This window comes from Neophocaena asiaeorientalis, unplaced genomic scaffold (genome assembly GCF_003031525.2).
Source record: "Neophocaena asiaeorientalis asiaeorientalis breed wild unplaced genomic scaffold, Neophocaena_asiaeorientalis_V1.1 scaffold373, whole genome shotgun sequence".
Classification (NCBI taxonomy): Eukaryota; Metazoa; Chordata; class Mammalia; order Artiodactyla; family Phocoenidae; genus Neophocaena; species Neophocaena asiaeorientalis.
Genome location: NW_020172993.1, coordinates 43,715 through 63,384, shown reverse-complemented (window position 1 = coordinate 63,384; position 19,670 = coordinate 43,715). Strand labels below are relative to the sequence as shown.

Sequence of the window (19,670 nt, the reverse complement as noted above, 5' to 3'; positions counted from 1 at the left end):
CCGATTCAGGGGACGCGGGTTTGTGCCCCGGTCTCGGAAGATCCCACGTGCCGCGGAGCGGCTGGGCCCGTGAGCCATGGCCGCTGAGCCTGTGGGTCCGGAGCCTGTGCTCCGCAACGCGAGAGGCCACAACAGTGAGAGGCCCGCGTAACGCAAAAGAAAAAAAAGAAAAAGAAAAAGAGAGAGCATATGCGGGTCTCTTTTATACAAATGGATTGATCTTTATCTACACACATACTGTTTATCTGATAGTTTGCACAAATGGGTATTTCTTTAAGATCACACACAAATAAGACCAATGAAATGAAGCTTAAGTTTCATTTAAACAGAAAGTACTGACAATATATTAGTATTGCCTAAGAGGAACTCCATACTCACCCACTTGGGATGGACTTAACAATGCCAGCGTTATAGTTTTTTTCCAGGTCAACTCCATATGAAATGGCAGTAGCTATTATTGTCTGCAATAAAAGAGGTTAAAAAAAAAAGTCCATTTGTTTTAACAAGTCCTTTCTTATCAAACTAATTAATGCTGAATTTTCTAATTACACATTCTACTTACCACAATCACTTCTACAGGAATAGGGACTGGGATTTTGTGTTTAAATCGATCATTTAATTCCTTAACTGCCATACAGATGATAATGGTGAGTAATCCAGCAATGAAATCAGCAAGATTAGTGTTACCAATATTTTGAAAAATCTCAATTAGAGTCTGTAAAAAAAAATGTTTTTATATAGTTCCCATATGAAAAATCATATCATCATCAAAGAGCACTTAAGAATTTCGTGTAAAATTATAAAAATGTGTTGGTTAATATACAGACCACTGACATCCAATCTTTGCAATATATATACCAAGTTATTAATGATGGTTAACTTGAAGTGGTAAAAGTATGGGTGATTTCTGCTTTCTTAGTTTTGCTTATCTGTATTTTTTACAATAAGAATGAGATCTTTTAAAAGAAAGTATATCATTATATACTGTCTTTTGCTTGCAGAAAAGCTTTAAAAGTTTATACCTTAAGTGGTTTTACAGGTGCTATTAAGTGACGTAATTTTCACCATGTTGATATGTATTATTGAGATTAAAAACTGATAAAGCAAAAGTCCCAGTTAACCAATATTTTAGGTAAAGCTCTTCGCTAAACCTGAGTGATACAGGTGAGAATAAAAATCCCTAAAATTCTTCATATGTAGATACATACAGACTGATCCATTCTTTATGGCAAAGAAAAGCTATTGAATTGATATATAGGTCAAGTATAAATTTTTGGAAATTAATTTGGTACTTAGTTCAAACTTGAACTAAGGTGACTTAAATAAAACTATTTCCAAGTGGACAGACAAGACAGCTCAAGAAAAACTAGTTTTGTTTTGTAAATAGGAGGTTTCTGGGAATCAAGGGAGATTAGCAAGGAAGAATCCTGGAGGAGAACACTAATATCTTTGTTATAGGAACTTCAGTCCCGTAGAAGGCATGACTTTAGAAGGTATTCCTCAATTCTTCGAGACGTCTAAGCTCCCAGTGAAGGTTACCTTTCTTTGAATGAGTCCTTTTATAGATATATTTTTATATGAAGATAAAATATTACTTAAAATAATTATAACAACAATGTGGTAACAGTTATGTATAGTGCTCACTGAGTAACGTACGAGTCATCTTGCCAGCAACCTCCACCGCTCTGGAAAACATTCAGGAGTAAGGGAATGAGAGGAGAAGCTACTGTGCAAGCAAAATACATGCCACCAAGTGCTTGAACAAGAGTTCGAGAATCTGACTTGTAGGAAGCCTCTTGGACTTTCACTGACTATTTTTGCCCTTGCTTTAAACACAACACTAGCACATTTACTTTGTCTGCTTTCCAGAGTCAGTAAAAATTGCTAGAGGCAGATACATTGATAGTAACAAGATGATGCAAGTGATAGCAGGGTGAAAAAGGAAAAAAAAACAACAACAACAAAAAAACTACTACCACAAGCGGACACAACAACTCAAGAATTTAAGGCATTTACCATAGCAGTAAACGGCCCTACACAAACAACTCAGAGTCTTGAAGGTATTGCTGTCTGGCCCTTTACATAATCAATTTTCTGATGATGACCCTGATTAATTCATGAGCTAGATATAATACCTCAATCAATTGTCTATACAATAAAGGTTTACTCTCAATGCAAGACGGAAATATTCAAACTTAAGAACAATCAGAATACCTATCCCGATCCTAAAAACTTTCACCTTACAAAAGTGATCACTACAGGATTGCCATGTAATCTACGAGAGTCACTTAGACCTTTGAAGAAAAAGCACCTGTGGTGTATTAAAAATGTAATATGAGTTGCAAAAACCAAAATCAGTTTATATTACACAATTGCATCAAACAAGGCATATGAATATATTAATTACCTATACTGAGTAGTTATTCAGAATCTTTTTTTTAATTCTTATTTTATACTGGAGTATAGTTGATTTTACTCAGAATCTCTTATGAAAAGTTCTACAATAGAAAGCTTAATCTATGTGGAAATAAAATTCACCCATAGAAACTGAAGTAGTCAGATTGTACTCAAAGATATAGAAATGAGACTTCACGAAAGCACTGTAAAGTAATTATAATTTAGTTTACTATTAAAATACTCAAATGTGTTTAAAATATGGATATACATATGATTCCATATTTCAGCCTAGTATTCTGACCAGTTCAAATCAAGATAATGAAACTTTTCAGAATGGGTAATATTTTACTATATTTCCTACCATGCTTGGAGAATTTTAGAACCATTTCATTTACAGAATTTCTTCCTTCTGGGTATATGAAGACTTAAGTTAAAAATTATACCTGATATTACATATGAGGAAATTCACTGGTTAACTTTTGGTGCCAAATTTATTTTAATTCATCTTATCTCTATGAATATAACAAATCCCTCATAATCAGCCCTTGCTGTCAGGCATTTCCTCCTACCAGAACTTCTGTTGCATATATAAGATCAACCCTTAAAATGTTACTTTCCTTTTATAATGGCTTCATTTTTACATACTGAAATAGATTCGAAGTAATGAATCTGATCGAGCTTAGTGGTAGCTTTCAAAACTCCCACCATCTGGGCAGAACTTTTCCATGTGGTTTTCCTCCTCATTAGGGGAAGAAATGGGGAGGTAACGTCAATTTAGTCAGCAAGCAGAAAGGCTTCCCTTGTCTATTGAGACAAACCATTCAGAGTGAATGGTAGGAAGACATAACCACTTGGAAATGGACTGTGTGATTTACTTACATGATTGAGTAGTTACCTTGTAGCTTGAGTATTACTAGTTCTGAATTCTGACAATTTTCCTTTCTGTCTCTTGTACCCAGCATCTCTGGCATTTGTAAACAAGTTTCTATTTTTCTTTCTTTCCCAATATTTCCTCCTCCCATTACTTGTATTCATTATTTCCTTTTTTTTTTTGGAGGAAGGAGCAGGCAGGCGATCCAGAGCACAAGCTTATAACAAAAGGGATGTTAACTACATTCCAGGGACAGCATCTTACAACAATCTTACAGTCTTTCCTGGAGGAATCCACAGCTGCCCTGCATGTGTTGAAGGATTCTTTCACGAATAATCGCAACTGGTAATATCATAAGCAGAATTCTCTGTTCAGGTACTGAGTGGCTCATTCAACCCTTATGCAATTATTTCCAGACCTGCTGATTCTTTTTTTTTTTTTCCAGAGGAGCAAGCTTATATTCATCCTCACACAAGAATGATTGAAGTATCTTTATCCAACTTGGCTGGCCTGGGAGGAATTGCTTGCAGAATTCTGTAACACATTCTAACCTGAGGCTTCAAGAATAATGTTCAACAGGACATAAGTCACATAATAGTTCAAAAACTATTTTTGACCTTGTTCTAGTGTTTCCCGGTTACTTTGGTCTCTGTTGAAAGTGGGGTTATCTGCAGCAAGCTTCATCTTAAACATAGTCCTAGGAGACCAGAAGGACTATTTCTGTCCCCTGGTGCAGAAGTCCAGCAGCGGCCAGAGACCCAGGTCACCCATCGGCCTAGGCCTCCTGTGATCTGTGAGGATGCAGGCCTAGCGATGTTCACACGAGGAGGCGAGCACACTCAGTCGGAGTGTCTTGGTGGATTCAGGAGTAAGTGGGTTTGTACAGGGAGTGAACAGTGCCTGGCACACGGCAGGTTTCAATAAATACTTATTGAAAAGATGAATGAATGACAATGAAGGAATAAATGAATGAACAGTTGATAGAGAAAGTAGGAAAGCAAAAAATAAAAAATGGTGTGTAGGGACTGCAAAAGTGAGACAGCCTCTCAGAAAAAGGTAGTCAGAAGGTCTCAAAGCAAACCAAGGTCTTAGTAGGAAAAAAATCAACAATGACAGAAATAATGATGAATGAAAAAACAGCTGCTAATAGGCTGGGTCCTTGGGAAGTGAACAGTAAGTTCCATGAGGTCTGCTCATCATGATAATGAAACAATAATGAACTGAATTGTTACTATGAGCCTGCTATTGTACTAAGTGCTTTACACAAATTTTCATTTTTAATCCTCAGAGTGCTAGCAAGCAGCTACTCTCATTACTCCCATTTTACAGCTGAGAACACTGAGGCTTAGAAAAGTTAAATATGACATGACCAGAATCACACGTGTCATAGGTGGTGGAATCAAGACTCCAACTCAAGCCTATTTAAGTTCAAAGTCTATGATCTTAATCACTATGTTAAACTGCCTCCTCTCCCTAGTCCCACTGCCTAGCACAGTATCTGGCCTGGAGTAGGCACTCGGTATGTCTGTTGAATGGACAGAGTAATGTGGGATTATGGCACTGCTGAGCAAATTCCTGTCCACCTCACTAATTTTTAGATATGTATGCATGGCCTTACATCATTTTAGAAGCTAATACATGGGTCATTAAAGGACTCAAACTCATTCTTAATGCTGGCACATTGTATTTGCCTTGTATCATTCTCCCCAAGCTAGGGTGACATCATGTTACTATTACCACCATTTTTCAAGCGTTGATAACATGCTTTATATAGAACATACATTTAGATCCAAGAACTTTTTCAAATCTAATTAGTGTGATCTACATCCTTCTTTTGCATCTCTTTTGCATGTTGAATCATCTCTGAATCTAATGTTCCTCTTCGTCTATAATTGCTGAGACATTTACATTATGCATTTTATGGACTCTCACAGTTAAAAAGGGCTTTAGAGATACATCTCCAATCATTTCACTTTATAAATAAGACAGAAAAGCCTTGAGATGTGAAATAATAATTTCAAAACAACACTTTTTTTTTTGACTACTTGTTATATGCCAGCCCCTAGGCCAAGTGCTTCTCACATATCCTTATTTAACTTAATTGGTAGATATTACCACCAACTCCATTTTGTGGAGAAGGAAGCTGAGGCATGGTGATTTGCTCATGTGATAGTGCAAATAATAAACAATAGGGTCAGGATATGAATCCCGTTCATCCAAACTGAGCTTTCAGCCACTGTCCTACACCATGTGTCCAAGGTCACTTAGCTTAGCAGAGGCAAAATTGAGAATGGGGTTCCAGTCTGCTGCCTCCCAGGCCAGTCTTCACTGTAGCACTTTGTTTTCGTTAATATTTTTAAGAGTAATGATCCTTCTGCAACCATTTTGATCAACTGAGAAAAATGTTTTGCAAAATCTGCCTTTTTCAATGTTACCCCTGATTCTACTGCTTCTTTCAGAGAAGAATGTTTTCAGTGGCTCCCAAAGTATGGCATGGAGGAACGTACACACTCCAGACTCAAGTTCAAGAGGAAAAGTGAGCCATCCCTGGATTAAGAAGCAGCACTTACATAGATAATGGAGAGAATTCCATTATAGTTTTTGGTTGAAACATTGAGGACAATCTTTAGCTGTGAGACCAACACTTGGAAGGCAGCAGCTGTTGTGAATCCACCAACCAAAGGATCTGCCAGGTACCTCACAATGAATCCAATCTGCAAACCTCCAAATATCAACTAGAACAAGAAGAAGGAAGGAAAAATTAAATGTTTGCCTGGGAGAAGGATCAACCCTTTTGAACTATTAATGAATTAAGCTTAACACCAATTAAAACTCTGGTAGCCTGCCGATAACACAAAAATACTTGTAGGAAAGAAATCTGAATTTCTTAATGCCCTCTCTCCTCCACCACTCTAAAATTTGAAAACCATTTGTAGTACGAACATTAAGTATTTCTAGATATGTAATAAGAAAAGAAAAATTCATGTAGCTTATTTCTGTGACTTGCAGTTTCCATGGCTCTGCTCAGCAGAACATTTTTTTTCTCTTTATGGGTACTGGCACATTTCCCTTCTCTTATTCTCATTTGAATCACACATGTTCTTCTGCCTTTTTTTTTTTTTTTCTGCCTCTGACTTTGATGATTAAGTGAGCCTTAATAAGTGGGGGCTTGCTGACTATTTTAGCATCTGACCTAAAACAATATAACTTAAAGAATAACTTTGAGGGGTCGGTAAATTGTTTTGCTTTTAAATGAATCTTTAAGTCCACATGCTCTACAGTTAATTCTTTCAAATACAAATCATGCCAATCTGTATATTCCTTGTAAGCCCATTACCTGTATGATTCCAACCAAAAGAGTAAGGGTGCTCGCAATCAATACTCTTGCTTCATCTCTAGCTGCAGAGTCTATCATGGTGGTATTCAGTGTAGTTCCATTACTGCTGGACATGAGAAAGTGTTCGTCGGGGGCCATGCTCAGAACAACAGATCCCACCATTAAACTGACCACTGGGAAAGGTCCTGGGGAAAAAAAGTCTCTTATCAACTAATAATTATCAATCACTTGTAAATCAACTATACCTCCATAAAAAAACTTTAAAAAATTATTATTATTAATTGCAAATGTTTAGGCTCAACATGTCTACATAGGATTAGAAAGATGTGTGAAGTAATTAGCTGTGATTGGGAAAATACTGTTTGTTCACAAAAAAAAGCTAAAAAGTAGATGCTTCAATGCATTCATGACCCAGAAATGAGCAAGAGAGACATGTAGGTGGGTCATTGTAATACAGCTTTCAGACTGCTTTGTAAGCACACAGGAAGGGTGTCTAACCTATCTGTGTGTGATCTTTACGTATATGGGTGGGACATGGGGGGTGGAGGGAGGAGTTGTCAAGAAAGGTTTCCTGGCAGAAATGGCATACTAGCTGAGTCATTACTTGTTCCATCTTATTTTTATTCCAGGTAAGTTCATTTCCTAGAGCATCCAACGTCCTGATCTCTGTGGGGATAAGGACCTTGATCAATATCACCTGATCAAAATTAGGTTAAAGAAATAGCAAAGGGAGTATAGAGTTTCTCTTTTTCTCTTTCCAAGACAAATTTTTTCATATCAAATGTCAGTCTGTAAGATTCTACGTTTCAAAGGTACTTTTCTTTCAGCAGCTGCTCCATTCACTACTGATGTTTTTATCCATGATGATGATGATCCTATCCTTTGATCATGGAAGGCTTTAACAGCTGGGAGGGCTCAGTACCAAAATCCAGTAACCCGGAGTGTCTAAATGTATAGAACACCAAAGAGAAACAAATCAGCTTCTGTGTTCCTCACCTCGTCATGCATTTGATACTGATCTACTCTCCCAGGTGAGAAAGTTATTTTACTCAATAACCTCATTCTGAGCTCCTTTTATAGACAAGGCAATATGCCAGACACTGGGGGAAATACAACGAAGGATAAGGATATGGGCTGGGGATATAGTAGTAGATGGCTGCATTTGTTTCAAAAGGATTGCCCAGGTACACATGTCTAGCCAGCAGATGGATGTAGGCGAAAAGTTATCTCAAGTGTAAATGTCAATGTTGCAAAATAGCATTAAAACACTCATTTACTAGAACATTTTAGCAGAAGAAAATTCAAATTTTAGGAAGTTCAGGAAATAAATCTATTTTGGGCCATACCAAGAAGGACAGCCAAGCTCAGTTTCTAAATTGTTGTGGCACGATTTTGCCAGTCTTCCAATATTAGTGACTTAAAATAAGTATGCTCTTTAATAAGACAATGAATATGTATTTGATGAACATAATTTAGTAAAAGCTAAGTTAATCTAGTAAAACAGCAGGTTTGAAGACCTCTTGAAGATTTTTTTTCCCTTGTCATTTTTGATTTTAGAACACTTTCTAAATATAGAGTCAAATGTATTACATTTTTTTTTTTTTGTATTACATTTTTGAAAAGCAAAACATGCTAAGATTTGAAGGTAGGCTACAATTTTTTAACAATCTTTCAATTTTCTCCTCTTCATTAAAAAAAAGGGGATTGAGTGTAAAGCTTACACTTTACACTTAAGAACCACTGCATCATTGAATAGGAAAAGCGGGTAAAGCACTGATGCCCTATCTCCCTAGAAAACATTAACAAAGATATGGAAGCAGAACACACATAATATAGCCCAAACACGTTAAATGTGAACAAATAGAATTGTATATGTTTATAATTACCAACTGAGATGTGTCTTGATGTTCCGAAGATAAAGTATGTCAGGATAGGAAAAAAAGCTGAGTAGAGACCATATCCAACAGGAACAGCAGCTAGTAGAGCATACGCCATGCCTGAAAGTACATCCAAAATGATCAAATTCAGAAACAAAAGTTATGCTTTATGTCTATGGTAGAGAGAAAGGCCTTTTCATAGATCTCTTCAACTTACAGCTCATTCTGAGTGATTTCCTTACTATGCTAGGATGCAGAACATGATTCAAATCAGCTGGGATAATGATTGCAGCTCACGTATCACCTGCTCAAAGGAGCCGACTCAACTGATTAGTAGTTCAATCATCAGGTGAGTGGAAAAAGAAAGTCAAGTCAGTTGTTGATTAAAAACTTGATCGAGGGCTTCCCTGGTGGCGCAGTGGTTGAGAGTCCGCCTGCCGATGCAGGGGACATGGGTTCGTGACCCGGTCCGGGCAGATCCCACATGCCGCGGAGCGGCTGGGCCTGTGAGCCATGGTCACTGAGCCTGCGCATCTGGAGCCTGCGCTCTGCCACCGGAGAGGCCACAACAGTGAGAGGCCCATGTACCGCAAAAAAAAAAAAAAAAAACAAAACAACTTGATCAATTCAGTTCAAAGGCTCAGGCTGGGTTTGTCTGAATTCAGTGTTTCAGTGTTGTGAGGAACACAGTCATTGTTGCCTGCCCTTTCTCCTTTCTTGTGGGGGAACAGAAGTTAGATCCAAACAAAGAAAAAAATCTGACCTTTGTACACAGCATAGGCTCTCCACTAGGAGATCAACACCTTCGCTAGGCTATCCCAAGTGGCTTCTGGGTCCGTGAATGTCACCCTGTATGGAGAAATCTCAACCTTTCTGTGTACATGGCAGTGGAAGACAATAATGAGTTGGCTTTTTGTTTGTTTGTTTTTTGCCTTAAACAACAAACATCTGTTTCTCACAGTTCTGAAGACTGAGAGCTTGAGGATCAAAGTACCAGCAGTTTCAGTGTCTGGTGAGGGCCCTCTTTCTGGTTTGCAGATGGCTGCCTTCTTGTTGTATCCTCACATGGCACAGAGAGAGTGAGCTCTGGGCTCTTCCTCTTTTTATAAGGGGATTCTACCTGATTACTTCCCAAAGGCTCCCACCTCCAAATATTATCACAATGGGGATTAAGGCTTCAAGATAAGAATTTTGGAGGAACACAAACATTCAGTCCATAGCCCTTTCCTTCTCCTGGGGGTTTTTTTTGATTAAATACTTCTTAGGTAGTCAGCACATCTTACTCTATATTACCCCCCTACATTTTACTCACTCACAGTGAGAGAAAATCAAGCCCTTTGACCTTTGGGTCATTAATAAAGGATTACATTTATAACAGTAAAAAAAAAAAAAGTGGCAACAACCTAAATATCTTGGCCTCTGAGTACCCAAAATTATTTACTGAATGAATGTTTCAAAACAGGGAAGTGGTTAACTAAATTATACTGTAATTCTATGAAATGAAGTTGATGTGCTACATAGAAATAATTTACTACTAATAATTTACCTATCTCTAGTACAATAAAGTGCATATAAGAAATAAGTGAGAAAAGGCAGGACTCAAAATAGTGATCAGGGAATTTCCTGGTTATCCAGTGGTTAGGACTTGGCACTTTCACTGCCATGGCCCAGGTTCAATCCCTGGTCAGGGAACTAAGATCCCACAAGTGAGCAGAGCAGCCAAAAAAAAAAAAAAACAAACCACAAAATAGTGATCAGTATGCATGCTTCCACTTTTGTTAAAGTAAACGTGTTTGTTGTATGCATTTAAAAATATGAAAAGATTTAACAGAATTCAGGTACGCAAAGACTATAATATAATAAACACCCATGTACCCACCCTCTAGCTTAAGAAATAAATTATTGCCAGTACAGTTGAAACTCTCTATATACTCTTTCTCATTCACATCGTCTTTCCTCCCTCCACCCTCAGGAATCAACCACTATCCTGAATTTAGTGCTTACCATTCTCAGACATTTCTTTATACATTTACGTAGATGTGCATTTATGTGTCTAGTAGGATATTTACTAAAATATGGGTTTAGTGGGTTATCTATATGCTAGGATCAAAGGAGACTTCTCATTTGTTGAAGAGGTATTTTTTTCATGTTCCTTATATGTATTTTCTAGTTTCCCACAATAAACATTCATTCATTCATTCAGCAACTATTGATTATGTACCCTTCATGTGCCAGGCACTGTTGTAGGTTTGGGGGAATATGGGAGTGGACAAAACAAAGTCTCTGCCCTTAGAGAGTTTTCATTCTAGAAGAATCTGTATTACTGATGCAAATGTTTTCATATATAAATTACAACAAGGAATTGCAATAAACAGTCATCCCAAGAGCATAGAGTAGAAAGGTGAGGCCACAAAGGGAAGACAAGAAAAGAAGGAGCAAAAACAAAAGCAAAAAAAAAATTTTTTTTTTAAATATTAAAAAATAAAAGAGGGCTTCCCTGGTAGCGCAGTGGTTGAGAGTGTTTTTTTCAAGTATCTGTATTTTTTTCAAGTCTATGTATTATTTTCAAGTCTTTCTCAAACTTCCACTTGCCTAAACTGGGCTCTGCAGTCCTTACAGGCCTGGAAAATGGGGGCTTTTTCAGTTTTCACGAAGTATTCTATTTCAGGACAACTGCTACTCAGATATACTGTAATCATAAGGGAATTTGGTACAACAATTTTGAAATTACATAATTTGTAAAGAAATCTAAGCCATTGATTTGAACTATGGAATCTCTTGTGTTGGCACCCTTCCTATGTAGGATGGTGGCATGTATTGATAAAGGTGCTAGCAAACATTCGGAAGCATCTAGAAGGCAAAAGTATCCATAGAAAGTAGAGAGCAGGTTCCCCATAGGTACGATTAAAAATAGCACTAGGGGGCTTCCCTGGTGGCACAGTGGTTGAGAATCCGCCTGCTGATGTAGGGGACGCGGGTTCATGCCCCGGTCTGGGAGGATCCCACGTGCCGCGGAGAGGCTGGGCCCGTGAGCCGTGGCCGCTGGGCCTGCGCATCCGGAGCCTGTGCTCTGCGACGGGAGAGGCTGCAGCAGTGAGAGGCCCGAGTACCGCAAAAAAAAAAAAAATAGCACTAAAAGGGCTGCACTGATTTCTTGCTGCCTAGTGGGAACTTTTTGTTAATAATAAAAGTAAAAAAGATTTCATGATCCTTAGCATTTCTGGCTTCTCAGTAACTCCGATGAGTTTTTCCCTACCCCTCAGCTGCCCAGCCAGTGGTTATATTGGTTATATCGTGGACCTTGCCATCCCTAGAAACTGCAGCGCCACCTCTGAGATCTCAACGTTGAGCCTCCTGCTCTCCACCTACAGCCACCTAGCCTCTCCGCTCACCTACTCCAGAATCCTTACTGCAACATTTCGTTGTCCTCAGGAGGCTTCTAATCCATGAACGGATCCACTATCCTTGGCAGCCTCTCATATTCACTTGCCTCCTTGTCCATAGAATTTTCACAAGTACTCTGAACTTCCTGGCTTCACTCTCTCTCTCCTTCCCCTGTCTTCTCTGGTAAAGCCCCAGTCTGGCCAAACCCAAGCATCACCCCATTCCATGCCAGGATTCAAGCAGCTGGATAACTGAACTAAAGTTCTCTCATTTGGGCTGGCCAGTTTCACATAAATTTCATGATCGCAAGCCCCAGATGGGAACTCCACACTGCCTGGCCATCCAATTTCATTTCCTCAGGAAGTGTGCTTTTCCTCACCCCGAGATAGCTACTCAGACTTCCCCTACTTCCCTCAAACTCCCCATCCCCCTTCTCTATACAGACACTGTTTAGAGATGAATCGTAGACTTCATCCAAAACATGGACTCCGTGAGATGCCTGTTGGCTTTTTACCAAAATTTCCAATCTCTCTGCATCTGCACAGTTTTGTCTGTCTTTTCTCCTTTGGAAATGGAGGGAAAATATCCCACCTATCTTTAAGGAGCAGCCCTCCCACTTCTATCCTTGAACCGATCTACACTTGCCCCTTCTTGTCACTTTTAGTTGTTTCTCCTCTACCTCATGGACCACAGATCTCATGGTCCACTGGGTCACATCTGTGTTCTAGTACCTCCTATATTAAAAGAAAAATAAATCCTTCCATCACTTTATCTTTGCCTTTTATGCCTCTGTTTACAGCCATTTCTCTACTCTGCTTCACAGCAAACCTTCTTAAAAGTATTGTCTGTGTTCCATCACCAAGAGCATTCCATACTACAGACCCCTCTATCCTTAAAAAAAAAAAGAAAGAAAAGAAAACAACTCCTCTCTTGGCTTCTGACCCCACATTCCTCAGACTGTTCTTTTTCTCTAACTTCCTGAGCCCAACCTCCTCATGTTTCTTTGTGGCCCCTCCTCAACTCCCCAACCTTTAAGTACTCCAGCCCCATTCTCCCCCCCATCTGCCCTTTCTCCCTAGGTAGTTTCAGGCATTACCACTCCTTTAAATATCACCTCTAAAGTGATGCTTTCTGGACTTTTATGTCTAGCCCAGACCTCTCCAATGACCTTCCCACTTCTAGTATCTCCAACTCCATATTTGGCGTCTCAAATGTGGCATGTCCAAAAGGAAATGCTTGGTTTTCCATCCCAATCCTGGTCCTCAGCCAGTCCCAATCCATCAGTATATTACCCGTGATTCCTGCTCCAAAATACATTTCAGGGGACTTCCCTGGTGGTACAGTGGTTAAGACTTCTCACTTCCAATGCAGGGGGCGCCGGTTCAATCTCGGGTGCAGCCAAGCAATGTATATATTTATTTCAGATCTGTGCAGCTCTCTCTAATCTCCTGCTTGATTGGCTTCAAGCCGAACCATCTATCCTCAGGGCTGGGATTTGGGAGAGGCAAGCGAGCAAGCGAAGTGCCTGGGGCGCATTATTGAAGAAGGCCCCCAGAGAGTAACTCATTTAAGCATCTTAATCCTGGCCCTGTCTAACCTTATCTCCTCCTGTTCACTCCCCCAGCCCGCCCCCTCCTCCACCCACACTGGAATTCTTCCCGTTCCTCCCTTGAAAATACTATGCTCTTTTTGACCTCAGGGACTTTGCACCTTTGCCTGGTACACCCTTCTTTCTGCTCCTTACAGGGCTGTCTCCTTCCCATCCTCCTGACCCTGATTAAATTTCACCCCCTCAGGAAGCCTTCCTTGACCATTCTAACTAAAATAAACACTCCATCCCCAAATTAATCCCTATTCAAGCCTATTTAATCCACCATAATAGATATCACAATCTGTAATTATTTTTCTATTTATCTGCTTATTTATTTAATTCCTCTGTCTCCCACTTAAAATGAGCTCCGTGAGGTCAGTACCCACCCATGTCTGTCAGTAAACCACTGAATCCCCATGGCTGGCCTGCATATGTTATTAGATGAATGAATGATGATGAATGATGAATGAACATATGAACGAACCACGTTCACCTCCCAGAAATTCACCTTACAAAGATAACTTCATAGAGATAATGTTTCTGGAAAGCGTATCAGTCATAAAGTGAGGAACTGCATCGTTTGTAAATTAAGATCCTAGGAATTAGACTCTGGGTTCAAATCCCAGCTCCACAACTTACCAGCTCCATGACCTTGGACAGGATGCTTAATAAACGAAACTAAAACTAAAGTTAATTCTTATAAGATACTTGTCTATGAACACTTGGGGGACACAGCTTGAAACACCATTTTTCATACATAAAGATGATTCATTATCAGGAATGCAATTCAGTCCTCTTTAGTAAAGCTTTCCAGGGCCACCTATTTTGTGCCAGTCTCATGCTAGGCACTGGCTAAACAAATATGAATTAGACAGTTCCTGTTCCCCAGGAGCCACAGGGCATTGCCATGTCACAGCTATTAGAGTCCACTGTGTACACGGCACTTGGCATCATCTAACGGCACTTGGCATCATTTAACGTATGAACCGCACTGCCCCATCCACCTTTGTGATTAAAAACATGGTTGGCCAGGCTGTGGCTCTGCACTGGGGCCACAGAACATCTTCCTTCTCTGTGGGAATCTCCCTGGCCTGATCTGAATAATGCTGAGAGCTCTATAGGCAAATTTTGTCTCATGGCATTGCTCAACCTCTATTACTAACTTCTGAAATAGTCCATTTCCAAGCCATCTCTCTACACACATTTCTACCCCACCCTACTTCCCATCACTTGGCAAACTGAGACTTAACCTTCAGGGAAACAGCTCTGATGACTCCTCCTCTAGGAAGCCATTCCCAGTCTCCGAAGGCTGGGTTGAGTGCCCCTGTGTGCACTCCCTTCCCAAGCAATGTTACCCCTGCTACGGTTGGTCCTTCCATTGAATTGTTATCTATCTCCTCATTGGACTATGAGCTCCTTGAAAGCAGGTGGTGCATCTTATTCATGTCAGAATACCTAGTGCCTGGCACCTACTAGATACTCCATAAAATGATAATAAATAAATGAGATTTCTGTTTTCATGGTCCAGAAGCTTTGTAGAGTTGAGGCAAGGGCAGAAGCAAGACGATGCGGGTGGAGGACAAAGGAGAATGCCCATACTGCTATGCACCAGCCATGCAATAGATTTCCAAGATGTTCATGGAAATGTGGCATAAAGGCAGTTTAAAAAATGTCCTGTGTTGGGACATTTTGCCAAAAGATTAAAATACGGGGATGGATTTAAAAAGGGGAGGGGGAGGTAAGGGGAGAAAAAGCTACTTACGTGTAGTCCAGGCTAAAATACGTCCTTCCCTTTCCCTTAAGTCAGTTTCAAACTGCAGGTCAAGACCATGTATGCAATGTAAAATAATTTAACGGCCTACAATCATCATTTAAAAAATATAAGCAGAATAGAATAGGACAGAATAGAAAATAGCAGAGTGTATCACCTGTAGTGAGGGTAAATATTATTTCACAAAACTTGAGATATGTGTGTATAGATCATGATGTAATACAGATTTCTTACTGTGAGTTCTGGTCAGTGAAAATTGGGAAGCTGCTGCTTAGGTGATAGGGCTCTAGTTGGAGCCATGCAGCTAAAGAAGCAGCAGGGCTTCCCCGGAAGAGAACTCCAAGGAAGAGGAGAAACAGGGGAATCTCACCACTAAGGGGCAGACTCTGGAGGAAAGATGAAGGCTGTGGAGGGTGAGCAAGCCTTTGTTGCAGACCCATGGGAGCGAGGGGAGAGTTAGGAACGGCTGCTGGAGACTGCAGTTCTCCATAATTTGGGAGCTAGTCCACCACCATCTTACCTTGCAGTGTCCCCACTAGCCCAGTACTAAATCCCGAAATGGTATCACTAAGCAGCCATTCCTTGATCCGGTATTTGGGGAGCCAGTCCAAGATGGGCAGGAGAGTCTTCAGCACACCAAGGGTTCTCTTTCTTGAACAACTGTCAAAAGGCAAGAAAACTGGACTTCCAATCCAATCTGTGTCACAGCCCACTGCAAATCACAAAGTTTTGAACTGAACTCTGCTAATGTTTCTAACTATTTAGAAAAAAGGATAGAAACTGCATGGAAAATACTAACAGTGAAGTGCTTACCATGTCTTTGCCAAGAACTCTATTTACCCTTTTAAATGTACTGTACTAGAAAACACAGGATTAAGTGTTCCTTCCCCTCTCCCACCTTCTTAATCCTCTGAGAAAATATCCCTAAGCAAGAACCCATTTTCTGGTCCAGCCCCAGATTGATCAATGTAGGGTCTTTAAGTGGAGATTAATTTTTGGACTTCTAACCCAGGCACTTTCTTCTTCTTCTCTTTTTCTTTCAAGAAACATAAACAAACTCTATATATTTTGGCAATAGGATCTTGGAGCCAGTTTTTACAACCCTTAACATGATGAATCTATATCTTGCTGCACCTTGCTATCTAGTTTTTAAAATTCAACAACCTATAGGTAAAAGAAGAAACATATTAAAAGTAGGTGAACACTATTTGACTCCTGATTCAAATAAATTATTTTAAAAATTATATTTATGAGACAATTTGAAATTTTGGACTTAATTTTTTACATTAAGGAATTTTTAAATTTTTGTGTGTGATAATGGAATTGTGGTTGTATTTTTTGAGTGTCCCTAAAGATATATACAGACAAAATAAAAAACAAAAAACAAAAAGAAACACCATATGGGACTTATGTTAAAAAAAAAAAGTCGAGCGGGGCAAGTATGTGGTGAAACAAGATTAACTTTGAGGTGATCATCTTTGAAGCTGGGTGATGGGTAAAAACATGGGAGGGGGTTCATTACACTACTATGCCTACTTTTGAATGTGTTTGAAATGTTTTATAATAAAAGGTTTTTTAACAGAAAAAAAATCTAGCAGCAGCTGATAGTTCCCTTTTTGTTTGTGATATCTACTTACGGGTGTCCCGTTTGGGTTTAGAGATTGATGGAGGTTCTTCTCGGGGCGCCCTACTGCCTGACAGTGGACAGCTTGGAGCACAACGCGCTCCGTGTTCTCGCCTTCACTTCGTGTCTCTGAGTGGCATCCGTCCTAGATGAGTTTGGGGCTTTCAAGGATTCTTGGTCAGGTGACGGGTTACCCATCACCTCTCTGTAATCGAGCACCTTGCTCTCCCTCTCTCCTCAGCCTAGCCTTCACGAGAAGGCCGTAGGGACCCTCTGTACCCCAAGGCGCACTTCAGGTGCCCTCAAGAGAGGAAAAGGAGATGCGGCTCCCCGAACACACCCTCTCCAAAGATGAGCTTCCGAGACTAGGGTCGATTCGGGCCGAGAATGATAGAGCCACTCTCCCACCGGGAAGGCCAGAGTCCGTGAGCTGACCGAAGCCGGGTCGACCCTGCAGGGCGGCGCAGCATCCCACACTCCGCCGCCGGGCACGCCCGCGGGTCGGCGCGCCCGGATTCCCGGCTTCACTGAGCCCCGCGCCCCGCCCGCCGCGGCTGCTACCTGCAGCCCTTGGCCAGGCTCTCCCGCAGCGTCTTGCGCTCCTGCAGGCGCCGCTCGTACTGCTGCTGGAAGGCGAGCTCGCTGTAGACCGGCCGCGACACCACGTAGCTGCAGCTGTACTCGGGGAGCGGCGGCGGCTCCAACCTGCCGCCCGGCGCTGCCATGACCTGCGAGGCGGAGGACGACGAGGAGGGAGGAGATGGAACGAGGGAAGAGAAGAGGAGGTGAAGACCGCCCGTTAGCCGCCCCCGGCCGGCCCCACCTGTTGCAGCCGATCCCCGAGACCCTGGTCCGCGCGCTGCCGCCCTCTGCGCCCGGGACCGCCACCCCCGGGCGCGCACCTCCAGCCTGCAGGGGGCCCTGAGGACCTCTGGGTCCCGAGCCTGCACCTGCCGCCTGGCGCAACCGGACTTTAATAAGAGAGTGAGCCCGGCGCTGGGGGGCGGCGGGAGCCCGACCCAGTCCCCTCAGATGGGCAGCCAGGGCGCTGTCCGCGTCCTGAAATCTCCCCAAACCCGGGCTGGGGCCCGCGGCGCGCAGGGGGCAGGAAGGGGGACCCTGTGAACGTCCCTCTCTCCCCGCACCCAACCCAGGGCGCAGCACCAGGCGCGCCCTGGGAAAGAAGCACAACCCCCGGGGCCGGGCGTGGAACCCTCAGGCCATGCTCCCCGGGTCCCGAGGCTGCGCGCGCGCTGCAGGCAAATTCCAGCAGCCGGGCGCGCTCTCCCGGGGACAGAACTTTGGGCGGGTGAGCAGGTCTCACCCCTCGGCCTGTTTTCCTAGCTTCCTTCTCGCACTCAGCTTCTCAGAAAGAAGGCTGTACTGTCCCCTGCCCGGCGGCTCTGTGTCACCCCACCCCCTCCACTAGTCCCATACCCAACCAGCGGTGCCTCCCCGGGAGTTAAGCCAGGGCAGGGTGGGGTGCGCTGCATCTTCAGCGACGATCTCACCTGCTTCGGCTCAAGTCCGGCCCGGAATGCCCCCGGGACAGCCGTTCCGCCGCCTTTATAGCGCTCGCAGAAGGCAGTGAGACGTTTTATTTATGGAGCAACAGAGACACCTTAGTCCAAAAGAGGGACACACAGGCAGCGGTCTTTTCCCCACCTATCCTACCGGGAAAAAAAAAAAATCCGACCCCTCCCGAATTCTTTCCCTTTCCCGAACCAGGAAAGCTAAGAATCTTACTGGCTGTCACCCAGGGGCCACCCGAATCCTCACTCGCGCCCTAATTACTAACGTGGGTTACGAGGTCAGGGGCGAAACAGCTCCTGGGGAGTTTATTACGGAGAGCAGAGCCCAGCGTGGAAGAAGAGGTCAGCTATTGCGGGGAACGCTGACCTTGACCCCTAGGTTGTATGAATCCGGAAGCTCCAAGGTCTGGCACGCAGCTCTCACACCAGGTGGAGAGGAGGAAAGGAGCAGTGGCCAGTTTTGCATTTAATAAGACTTTGGATTTCTAGAAAGTCTTTCTTTAGAAGTACCCAGTGGGTGATGGTTATAGAGAGTTCATAATTTATTCGTAAATGTTAGATACGAACTTTTCTGTGTTTGTGTGTATTTCACTTCACAACCAAAATCAAGTGCTCAGGTGGCCCCTTTTCTTACCTGACTGACTCTGGTTCTTTTGATGTTTCTTCTCGTTCATCTGAACAGTCAAGGAGGGAATAAATTGGACTAAACAGGAATCAAGACTAGAAGAGAGAGAGTGGGGAGTCTGATGTATCCTACTTAATCAGTGTTTTGTCTTCTACTGGGATGAATCTTGCTAAAACTGACTAATACGGGTTAAGATGAAGGGAAGGAGAGTTTGGTAAACAGGAAGATTCTCTCCTGATTATCAGTAAATGCAGAACAGCCTCTAAAATATGGACCTTCTGGACACCAGCCTTCAGTTACCCAGCTGGAAAATTCAGACAATGACCATTCTATAAGCAACAGGAAACAGAATCCTCACAGGAGAACCCTAGTGTAAATCCCCTGAAATTGTATTCAACATGGTGTGGTGAACATGTGTGTGTTTTTCTGAGGGATGAATGAGTCAACAGCTTTCAACAGATCTTCCAAAGCTTACTTGACCATTATTAAGGTTAAGAACCCTTGAAGAAAGGACCTGAAAAGAAATCCAAGGACTTCCCTCGCCGTCCATTGCTTAAGACTGTGCTTTCAATGCAGGGGACACGGGTTCGATCCCTGGTTGGGGAATTAAGATCCCACATGCTGTGCAGCCAAAAAAAAAAAAATCCAGGTCATGAAGTTT

The 19,670-nt window shown here is 42.0% G+C and overlaps 1 protein-coding gene across 1 annotated transcript in view; it reads right to left on the bottom strand.

The window, feature by feature from the left end:
* SLC26A4 (solute carrier family 26 member 4) overlaps positions 1 to 17,577 on the bottom strand; it is a 48,316-nt gene extending 30,739 nt beyond the window's left edge. Inside the window, exons 1-7 of the mRNA XM_024742252.1 lie at positions 17,414 to 17,577; positions 15,749 to 15,888; positions 8,492 to 8,602; positions 6,606 to 6,790; positions 5,839 to 6,003; positions 563 to 715; positions 379 to 461 (exon numbers count right to left, since the gene is read on the bottom strand). Of these exons, the coding sequence (XP_024598020.1) occupies positions 379 to 461; positions 563 to 715; positions 5,839 to 6,003; positions 6,606 to 6,790; positions 8,492 to 8,602; positions 15,749 to 15,888; positions 17,414 to 17,577 (1,001 nt within the window). The remainder of the gene's footprint in view (positions 1 to 378; positions 462 to 562; positions 716 to 5,838; positions 6,004 to 6,605; positions 6,791 to 8,491; positions 8,603 to 15,748; positions 15,889 to 17,413) is intronic.
* Positions 17,578 to 19,670: the final 2,093 nt, after the last annotated feature.